A 10,000-nucleotide genomic window follows, 5' to 3' on the forward strand; every position below is an offset into this window, starting at 1 on the left:
TGTGTGTGTGTGTGTGTGTGTGTGTGTGTGTGTGTGTGTGTGTGTACGCAGCAGGAGGAAGAGGAGCAGGAGGAGGGGAGGAGAGAGAAAAAGGGGGGCGGGAGAGGTACGAGAGGAACAAATTTTGCAAATAAAAGAGAATGGGAGGGAATACAGAGGCCATTTTTCTCGTCCGTGGCCAGCGGACGGACGCCTTGACCCGCTTTGGAGGGAAAAGTGTGCCGAAGCAAATGACCTCTTTAAATTGCTCTTTTCTTCTCTTATCTTTTTCCTCCTCCTTCTGCTTATTTTACTCTAATCTCCTCTTCTTCCTCATCCTCGGCTGTCCTCACTACTATCTTCCATTATGACCTTCACCATTATTGGCATTATTATGACTAAATCATTATGACAATTATTACTGTCGTCATGCCGACTACTATTGGTGTATTTCTTACAAATATTATCATTATTTCTTTCCACAGTAGTTGTCGTCATCTTTGTAACAAATATATTTCTCTCCCTACTATTCAAAATTTTTACCTCCACCACTTTTTAAAAAAGAATGCTGGAACACTTGTCAAAGACAATGTTGACATTGTTTCTTTATATCTTACTACACACACACAAAAAAATAAAAAAGCACAGTTGCAGAGAGAGATTGCTAAAACACCTGACTGGGTATATCGCCTCCTTTCCTCTGTCGCTGGAAGTGGACTAAAATGGCAATGGTCAGCGTAACTGCCTCCGGCAAAGTCCCTCCTCCTTTCGCAAATATTCAAGTCTTTATTGTAGTTCTGATTGCAGAAGAGATATACATGTCCAACCCCGGTGTTTCAGCAAGTTGCGTTCAATTGGCTTTCCAGATTAACAACATATTAACAGGTGACAGGACAAGGAAACAAGGCACAGACGAACGGGCAACAAGACTTTCTCGCGCGAGTTTCCGCCTTCTCTCCTCCTCCTCCTCCTCCTCCTCTTCCTCCTCCTCCTCCTCCTCCTCCTCCTCTTCCTCCTCTTCCTCCTCCTCCTCCTCCTCCTCTTTTTCTTCTTCTTCTTTTTCTCTTCCTCCTCCTCTTCTCCTCCTCCTCCTCCTCTTCCTATTCTTCCTCATCTTCTTTTTCCTCTTTTTCCTCTTCTCCTCCTTCCTCCTCCTCTTTTTCTTCTTCTCCTCCTCCTCTTCTCTTCCTCCTCCTCTTCCCCTCCTCCTCCTCCTCTTCCCCTCCTCCTCTCCTCTTACTTTTCTCCTCCTCCTCCTCTTTTTCCTTCTCCTCTTCTTCCGCCTCCTCTTCTTCGTGCTCTTCCTCCTCTTCCTCTTCTTCTTCTCCTTCCTCCTTCTCCTCTTCTCCTCCTCCCCCTCCTCTTCTCTTCCTCCTTCTCCTCTTCTCCTCCTCCTCATCCTCTTCTCTTCCTCCCCCTCTTCTCCTCCTCCTTATTCTCTTCCTCTTCTTCTCCTCCTCCTCTTCTTCCTTCTCCTCTTCTTCTTCCTCCTCCTCCTCCTCCTCCTCTTCTCCTTCTCCTCCTCTTCTCCTACACCTCCTCGTCTTTTTCTGCTCCTCCTCCTCCTCCTCTTCTTTCTCCGACCCCGGAGGGACCGTGCCAAGAATTGCCTCGAGTGGCAGTGTAACGAGAGAAACCTTCAGGTTTGTCCAAGGATTTATCGACCTTCTAAGAGCCCCAGGGTCACTTTTTTCACGTTGAAAGGTTTTGTCCTTACAAATGACAAACAATTCCATTTTATATCGAGAGAGTTTTTGTTCCAATTTTGATCAGATCATCTCGATGAACTTCCTAGGGACCCAAAATTTCTTAAAGAAGGCGGTCGATTTCTCCCTCTACTTCTCTCTCTCTCTCTCTCTCTCTCTCTCTCTCTCTCTCTCTCTCTCTCTCTCTCTCTCTCTCTCTCTCTCTCTCTCTCTCTCTCTCTCTTTCCTCTCTCTCTTTTTTGTTAACAGCCCAAGTCTCTGGGGCTACTTCTCCTATTAAGTATCTTGTTTACCCATTTCCTAGATATTCTAACCCTTATTCTGCCTAACGCCTGAAGATGTCATTCAACTGAGAGGAACCTACAACTCAAAAACGATCTCGACTGAACCTCTGAATCGTGGAGTAGTGTGATCATAGTTACGAATTTCATCCTAGTTAATGGGACAAAACACTGACTTCTTAAATTCAGGCAAGCACGCACCCATACACACACAACTCGATGGCGCGGTGGTAGGTTCCCGGCCGCCACTACGGCGGTCCGGGTTCGAATCCCGCCCAGGGCTGAAATAATTTTAGTGTCGCTGCGCTTTGGGTCGTTACTCCAACTCTCGTGGGCGGGGAGTTGGGCTGTGTGTGCGTGTATGGTCACAGCATTACCCATACTCGTAGATCGGTCATAATGAGATCTGAGCTCTCTTCCGGGAGGGAAATAGCTGTCGATCACGAGTCCAACACGTGATCCAAGACCATGGTGGTGAATCACACACACAGACGTGCACCTATATGAATCCCATCTCCAAAGGAAAAGGAAGTATTCGCAAGTGAAGACCGTCCGTTTTGCAGCAGTGACGGAGGCAAACACGGGCAGATACGCAGTTACCCACGCCCTGCACGTAAACACGCAAACCAAAGCCGAGGAGTTGGGCGACCCGGACACACACACACACACACACACACACACACACACACACACACACACACAGAGAGAGAGAGAGAGAGAGAGAGAGAGAGAGAGAGAGAGAGAGAGAGAGAGAGAGAGAGAGAGAGAGAGAGAGAGAGAGTGAGAGAGAGAGAGAGAGAGAGAGAGAGAGAGAGAGAGAGAGAGAGAGAGAGAGAGAGAGAGAGAGAGAGTGAGAGAGAGAGAGAGAGAGAGAGAGAGAGAGGGGAGAGAGAGAGAGAGAGAGAGAGAGAGAGAGAGAGAGAGAGAGAGAGAGAGAGAGAGAGAGAGAGAGAGAGAGAGAGAGAGAGAGAGAGAGAGAGAGAGAGAGAGAGAGAGAGAGAGAGAGAAAGGATGGGAAACAGAGAGGACAGAATCCACCTAAAACAAACACCAACTACTAAACAACAACTACCACCACCGCCAGAGCAAAAGTCTTCACCACTGAGCCGAAGACCACCAGGATCACCAACACCAATACCACCAGCAACAACAACAACAAGAGCTGCCTCCGCAATCACGATGTTAACAATGACAAGTACCACAATAAGCACCAGGAGTCATTCTTGGCCTCTTGAAAAGATAGAAACCAATATCGACGTTTGCGGACGAGATGGATATGAACGATGTCTTGGCCACGATGGAGTTGATGACAAAAACTACTTTGGGTGGCCTCTACACGTGGTTCTCCAGCTCACCTTTGTAGCAGGTCGGATGGCCCTTGGTGCCATTGGTCATCTTGGTCCCGCGCCTGACCACGCCAAGTCCCCAGCCTTTGCAAATGATGCCCCAATTCACGCTTTGTTCAACCTTTGTGTCCTTTGTCACAAAAGACAATTACACTTAATCCTGAAGTAACCTCAAGGTCACCTTTCCTTGACCTTTTTTTTCCTATGTGATGATGATCTCACGAACCCATGGTTTAAGTCCTGACTGACCATTATTTGCCCACCAACCCCCCACCCCCGATCTTACTTGGATGCTTGTAATGGCCTCGCTCGGTACTGGTGGCATTCGCGACCTCAATTTGATTTTCCACTGAAGTCACTTAGTTCACAAAGATGTTTGAGTCAATCCAAACTCTCCAATCCGGCCTACGATACATCGAAACGATGCAAAATGCATCTTGCTGAAGATCCATTATATATTCACGTCTGTATATGCACACATATAGATAGATATATACACATTCCGTAATGAATGAGGCGACTGTCAACAAAATCTAGATTCATTGAATGAAGTTATTTTTGTTCTCTAGCTATATTTACCAAGTTGGAATAAACAAACGATGGGATGGACAAATTTCAACGTTTTCCTTCATCCCAGCAACCCCAGGTCAGGATCTACTTTGTTGTATCCCAGCCGGGTTGAGCTCGGAAGCCATACGGTGTTATTCTTAAAAAAAGTCTTTCCTTATATAAATCTTTTATAAATTCTTGGAAGGGAAGGATTTATATAAGGAAAGCTTTTTTAAGAATACCACTGTAAGATTCTTACGGTGGTATTCTTAAAAAAAAAATTCCTTATATAAATTTTTACTCTTCCAAGGATTTATACAAGATTTATATAAGGAAAGATTTTTTTTTTTTAAGAATACCACCGATAGTCCTCTGGCGCGGGACCGACCCCTTAATCTAGCGAGTGAAAACACTTTTCCTCGTACTCTGACAGTCGCCAGGCTATCTTATTCATCTCCGTGGCACCCACCCTTTCGTTTGCAAAGGAACCTTTTGGCCTATTACGACCCAAACCTTCCTTACTGGGTGGTGCCTTTCTTATTATCCTGGCTGCCGTCGGATTGTTTCATTCGTCTCTGTGGCTTCCCCTCGGTACCGACAGAGCCAAAAACCTTGTCGGTCATCCTCGTGTCGCTGAGGCCTTGGCCCTGTCCTTAGCACCCACCCTCAGGTGACAAATCCAGGATATTGACACCCGGTCTCACAAACAATCACTCGCGTGGTGTACATCTACCCCACAGGTATGCTAGTATTGGTAAGAAGTATACTTTTGAGAGTTGGATGGTACTAGGATCTGTTTCTGGTGGTCAGGAAGCCCCTCCCCCCCACTTCCAGGAGAGGGACCGCACTTACGTCGGGTCTGGTCATATCGTCGGGTTAGTCACCGCTCATATACCGCATGCCTTATAGGCTATGCCGCGTTCTTCTCTGTACTCAACTGTAACGCATCCAGGTTCCAGGTCAACTCAGTGGTCAGTCCCCGCCTTACATAAGAACATAAGAACATAAGAATGAAGGAGACTGCAAGAGACCATAAGGCCTACACTAGGCAGCTCCGTATCCATCACCACCTCTCATCCCCATCCATAAAGTTGTCTAATCGTTTCTTAAAACAACTGATATTTTCAGCGATTACTACATGGTTACTAAGTTTATTCCATTCATCGACCACCCTATTAGTAAACTAATTCTTGCCTATTTCCTTTTTAAATCTAAATTTCTCCAGTTTATAACCATTACTACGAGTCCTGCCTGTTGTTTTAATATGATGACCTTGTTTGCATCACCCTTGTTAAAGCCTTTGATCCATTTGAACACCTCTATTAGATCACCCCCGCGTTCTGCGTCTTTCCAGAGAGTGTAAGTTAAGGTGCCTAAGTCTCTCCTCGTAAGGCAAATTTCTGAGTCCATGTATCATTTTGGTCATTCTTCTCTGTATTGATTCTAGTGAATTGATGTCCATTCTGTAGGATGGAGACTAAAACTGTACCGCATAGTCAAAGGATGGGTCTAACTATCGCTAGATAGAGTTTAATAATTACCTCTGCACTTCTATTCGTTACCGTCCTAGCAATGAAACCTAATGCTCTGTTAGCTTTATTCCTGGCGCTAATGCACTGTTTCCTGGTTTTAAGGTCCGGACTCACTAGAACTCCCAAGTCTCTCTTGTACTCAGTTTTCTTTAAAAGCGTGTTATCTAAGTTGTATCTATTTTCGGGGTTGAGTAGCCCTACGTTTAACACGCTACACTTAAGATATTGAAGTTCATTTGCCATTTCACCGACCATGTGAACAATTTGTTAAGATTATCCTGCAGAACCTCTGCGTCGTCTCCTGACCTAATTAGGCGTCCTATTTTAGTGTCGTCCGCAAACTTACTATTATCACTATTTATCCCGTCGTCTAAGTCGTTTATGTACATAATGAACAACAAGGGACCCAAAACCGAGCCCTGGGGGACCCCACTAGTAACATTGCCCCACCTAGATTTTACTCCATTTATGGTGACCCGCTGTTTTCTGTTACTAATCCAAGCTCTAATTCATTCTAACACTTTTCCTCCTATGCCATGGGCTTTGATTTTATTTAGTAGTCTCTGGTGTGTCACCTCATCGGACTCTTTGCTAAAGTCAAGGTAAATAACATCGTAATTATCATTGTTATCTGACGCCTTATATACTTTAGTGTAAAAGGATAGAAGATTAGTCACACATGACTTACCCTTGGAGAAACCATGCTGTGAATCACGAATTAAATTATGTCTTTCGATGTGTTCTCTGAATCTATTTACTATTACTGATTCAAGCATTTTTCCTATAACCGATGTCAAACTGATTGGCCTGTAGTTGCATATAGACGATCTATCTCCCTTCTTAAAAACAGGAACAACGTTTGCCTGCCTTCAAGCAGTAGGCACAAAACCAGTGTCTACTGATTTATTAAATATTTCAGTAAACTGGCCGCAGATTTCAAATTTACACTCCTTTAGCATTCTCGGAAAAATTTCGTCTGGACCCGAGGATTTTGTAGCTTTCAATCTGCTTGACTACTTCTACTTTACTAATGCTGATATTAGATAGACTACTTTCTTCATCCCCTCTGAAAATCGGATCGCAGTCAGGTACTTTATCTAACCTCTCATTAGTAAACACCGAGAGAAAATATTTGTTAAACTCCTCACTCATTTTTTCCTCCGGTTCTATCATGACATTTTCATCGTTTTTAATTGGTCCTATTCTTTCTTTATTTTTTGTTCTACAGAGATGAAAGAAACCCTTTGGGTTGGATCTTGCTTGACTAGCAACCTTAATTTCATAATTACGTTTCGCTGTACGTGTATTCTTTTTAAACAGCTTTGCCATTTCGTTATATCTTGATCTAAGGTGTGTTTCCCCGTTTTTTATTTTTACGTAAAGTCCTCATTTCATTCCGATCTCATGTTTCAATCTGCCCGTCATCCATTTGGGAGTATTACTATTTTTCCGTATTGACTTCAGGGGATAAACGTATTTTGTGCATTAATAATTAGATCAGTTGGATTGCTATACATTTCATCCAAATCGCTGACCTGTCTGTTGAGCCCTCGCCCCAAATGACCTGACCCAAGGTACGCATATTACCCTCCGTGACCGACCCTTGGCCATGACCTGACCCCCGGTCACGCACCGAGATTCGACAATGTCCGAAGCGTCCGCAACGTCCGCATGACATTTCATATGTAATTTCAAATAGGTTTTTATATTATCAAAGTTTGCTCTCCTGAAGTCTGGTACTTGGACGTTATTCGTACTTTTTCATTCTTTCCAAATAATATTAAATCATATTTCTTGATGATCGCTAAAGCCTAGACTATCTCCCACTTTTACGTTAATCATTAGGTGCTCATTATTAGTTAAAACTAAGTCCAGAGTACTTTCTCCCCTCGTAGGATCGGTAATCACTTGTTTTAGGAAATTATCCTGCACCACATCTAGGAATTTCTTTGTTTCCTGATCTCCTATTAAAGTTTCCCAGTCAATGTTTCTATAATTAAAATCTCCCATGATCACAACATTTTTGTACTGGGACGCTCTGTGAATTTCATGAATCAGGGGATCAGTCTGCTCCATGGTGAGGTTAGGAGGCTTATGCAAGACGCCAATAACAACTTTCTTATTCTTGCCTATAATCTCTACCCAAATGGATTCCGTACAGTCCTCTTCTTTAATCGAATTGTTGATAATACAGTTTATTGTATTTTTAACGAAAAGTGCTACACCTCCTCCACTCCTGTCAACCCTATCCTTGTGAGAAAACTTATATCCTTCTACTTCGATTTCTGGAAGGAAATGTTTATCAGCCACGTTGATCCAGGACTTAGTAATAGCTATAATATCGAAATTCTCTGCGCATGCTTTACCTCGCAGTAAATCAATTTTGTTAATTATACATACATACATACATACATACATACATACATACATACATACATACATACATACATATACCAAGGTTTTTTCCCCCTTACTAGGGAGGTAGCCCAAAAAGGAAAAGGCATAAAATCGTTCCCACCCATTCCATCCTCGAAAACACTCTACACCCCTCCACCCTCCCTCCCATCTTAGCACCTCCTAGATGACGGGTCATCCCTGCACCTTGTCCACTGCCCTGGGTCAGAAGCAGTGTCGCAAGACACAGCACATCCACAGCAAGGCCGCTTCATTAAATCGGCGACCCCCCCTCTCCGTCCCCCATTGCTTAAAAGGAGAGGACGGGGAGAAATCCCTTCGGGCTGCGTCAAAATTTTGCTCACACATACTACCTCACCCCCCATCCCCCCGTCCATTCCACCTCATGCATCACAACATCTTCCATATACAACCATTCTCCATTCACCCCTGTCTTCTGTCCTCTCCCGTCCTTCCTCAACAGACATTCCCCTCTTCCCCAAAGCCCCCTTCACCCCATCCATCCATCTCATCCTAGGACGTCCCCTCATGTTCATTCCCTCCACATCTGCCTTCCATACCTCCTTTACTAGTCTTTCTTCACTCATTCTTTCCATGTGTCCAAACCATCCTAATACTCTTTCATCAACCCTATCTCCCAACTCCCTTTCCACCCCTGTTCTCCTCCTCACCTCCTCATTTCTGACTCTATCTAGCCTATTAACCCCCATCATACTTCTCAGACACTTCATCTCAAACACATTCAAGCTCCTTCTCTCTTCCTCTCTTATGTTCCATGTTTCTGCTCCATACAGTTAATTATGCTTCTGCTATTTGTATGGTAAACTTTTAGTTTATCTTCCCTCCTCCTGCTTTGGTGATTCGTTTCACAGTCCCTCTCTAAGTTGTTTCTATTGCCTAAACTATATTCCGATATCCCCCCCCCACTACTCCCACGTAATCTACCCGAAACAAAACCTGTAGGATGCCTAATTATTGCTCAAAAGATTCAGCAAGGAGCCGAAATCCTCTGGGCGACAAGAGCACCCCGTTCCTTGTATATAGATGATTCCTACCGTAAAAGCTGTCCCAGTTGTCGACAAATGCCCATCCATTGGCCTTACAATGTTTTGCCAGCCTGCAATTCATTGCAATAGCCCTGGAATGCCACATGCCTCCAACTCTACGCCTCGGAAGGATTCCACACCCAACAGAAACACCTCCCCTATTTCTAATCTTGTCTAGCGCATCCCGGAACCGCGCAAACAATTCTTCATTCCCTAACTTACCTATATCATTGCCCCCGGCACTTAAGCAAACTACAGGGTCCTTACCTTCCCCTACTAAACACTCTTCAATCCTATCTGTAACATCTCCTATCCCCGCGCCGGGGAAACACACCTGCGTCCTATGTTTCCTATCTTTATCGCAGAAAGCCCTGTCTAAATACCTCACTTGACTGTCTCCTACAACCAAAAATCTTACCTGTGGGTAGGGATTCATCGTCTGCCCTTCCCTTCTTCTCTTGAATTTAATTTTGTCTAGTTTTGTTTTGTTTTGTCTTCCGTATTTTGGGCCTTCGAGCGGAGAACTCAATTCTCCTCTTAAAGGCACTTTACAGCATCCTCCAAGGCTTCAATTCTACTAAGTAGAGATTGTACCTCATCGGCGCTGAACACGGTAACACAAACACTCGCTATATCACTAATTGAAGCAGCTATCCGGTTGATCTGACTTGAGTGACGACTACTGCTCAACAGCCTTCGGGGACCACGCTCGACCGTCCTTAGGCCGACGCCCATACGAACACTAGAATAAAGAATACAAACAAAACTGCGCATCTTTCTCTCCCTACATCACCTAGCTTAAGTAATATACCCGTATATTACACACGCACACACGATCATCCTCTCTTGCGTATTCTCTCACTCTCTCGCCCTGTATTTTTCTACCGCATCACATGAATAAAAAAATTATAGAGCCTAGTCCGCCCCAGATCAGAATCTGCTGCAGTGATCTGGTTCCCACACAGTCAAAGACGTAAACAAAGGGGAGAGAACATAGACAGTAGCGACCAAGATCGATTTCCCACCTTACAAATAAACCATAAGAGGAGAGACTAGAAGCAATAACAGTGCCAAGATAAAATCATCTAAGAGAAAAGGGGAACTTGATTGTGGTGTTCATATCACTGAAACGGGTGGACAAATTTG

The 10,000-nt window shown here is 44.2% G+C and overlaps 1 protein-coding gene across 1 annotated transcript in view; it reads right to left on the bottom strand.

Moving 5' to 3' along the window:
* The window catches only part of LOC143032180 (uncharacterized), a 3,251-nt gene extending 2,841 nt beyond the window's left edge, over nucleotides 1-410 (bottom strand). The window contains exon 1 of the mRNA XM_076196647.1: nucleotides 402-410. Within this exon, the coding sequence (XP_076052762.1) occupies nucleotides 402-410 (9 nt within the window). The remainder of the gene's footprint in view (nucleotides 1-401) is intronic.
* Between the last annotated feature and the right edge of the window lie 9,590 nt (nucleotides 411-10,000).

Source organism: Oratosquilla oratoria, chromosome 13 (assembly GCF_046742065.1).
Source record: "Oratosquilla oratoria isolate Oo_2021 chromosome 13, ASM4674206v1, whole genome shotgun sequence".
NCBI lineage: Eukaryota > Metazoa > Arthropoda > Malacostraca > Stomatopoda > Squillidae > Oratosquilla > Oratosquilla oratoria.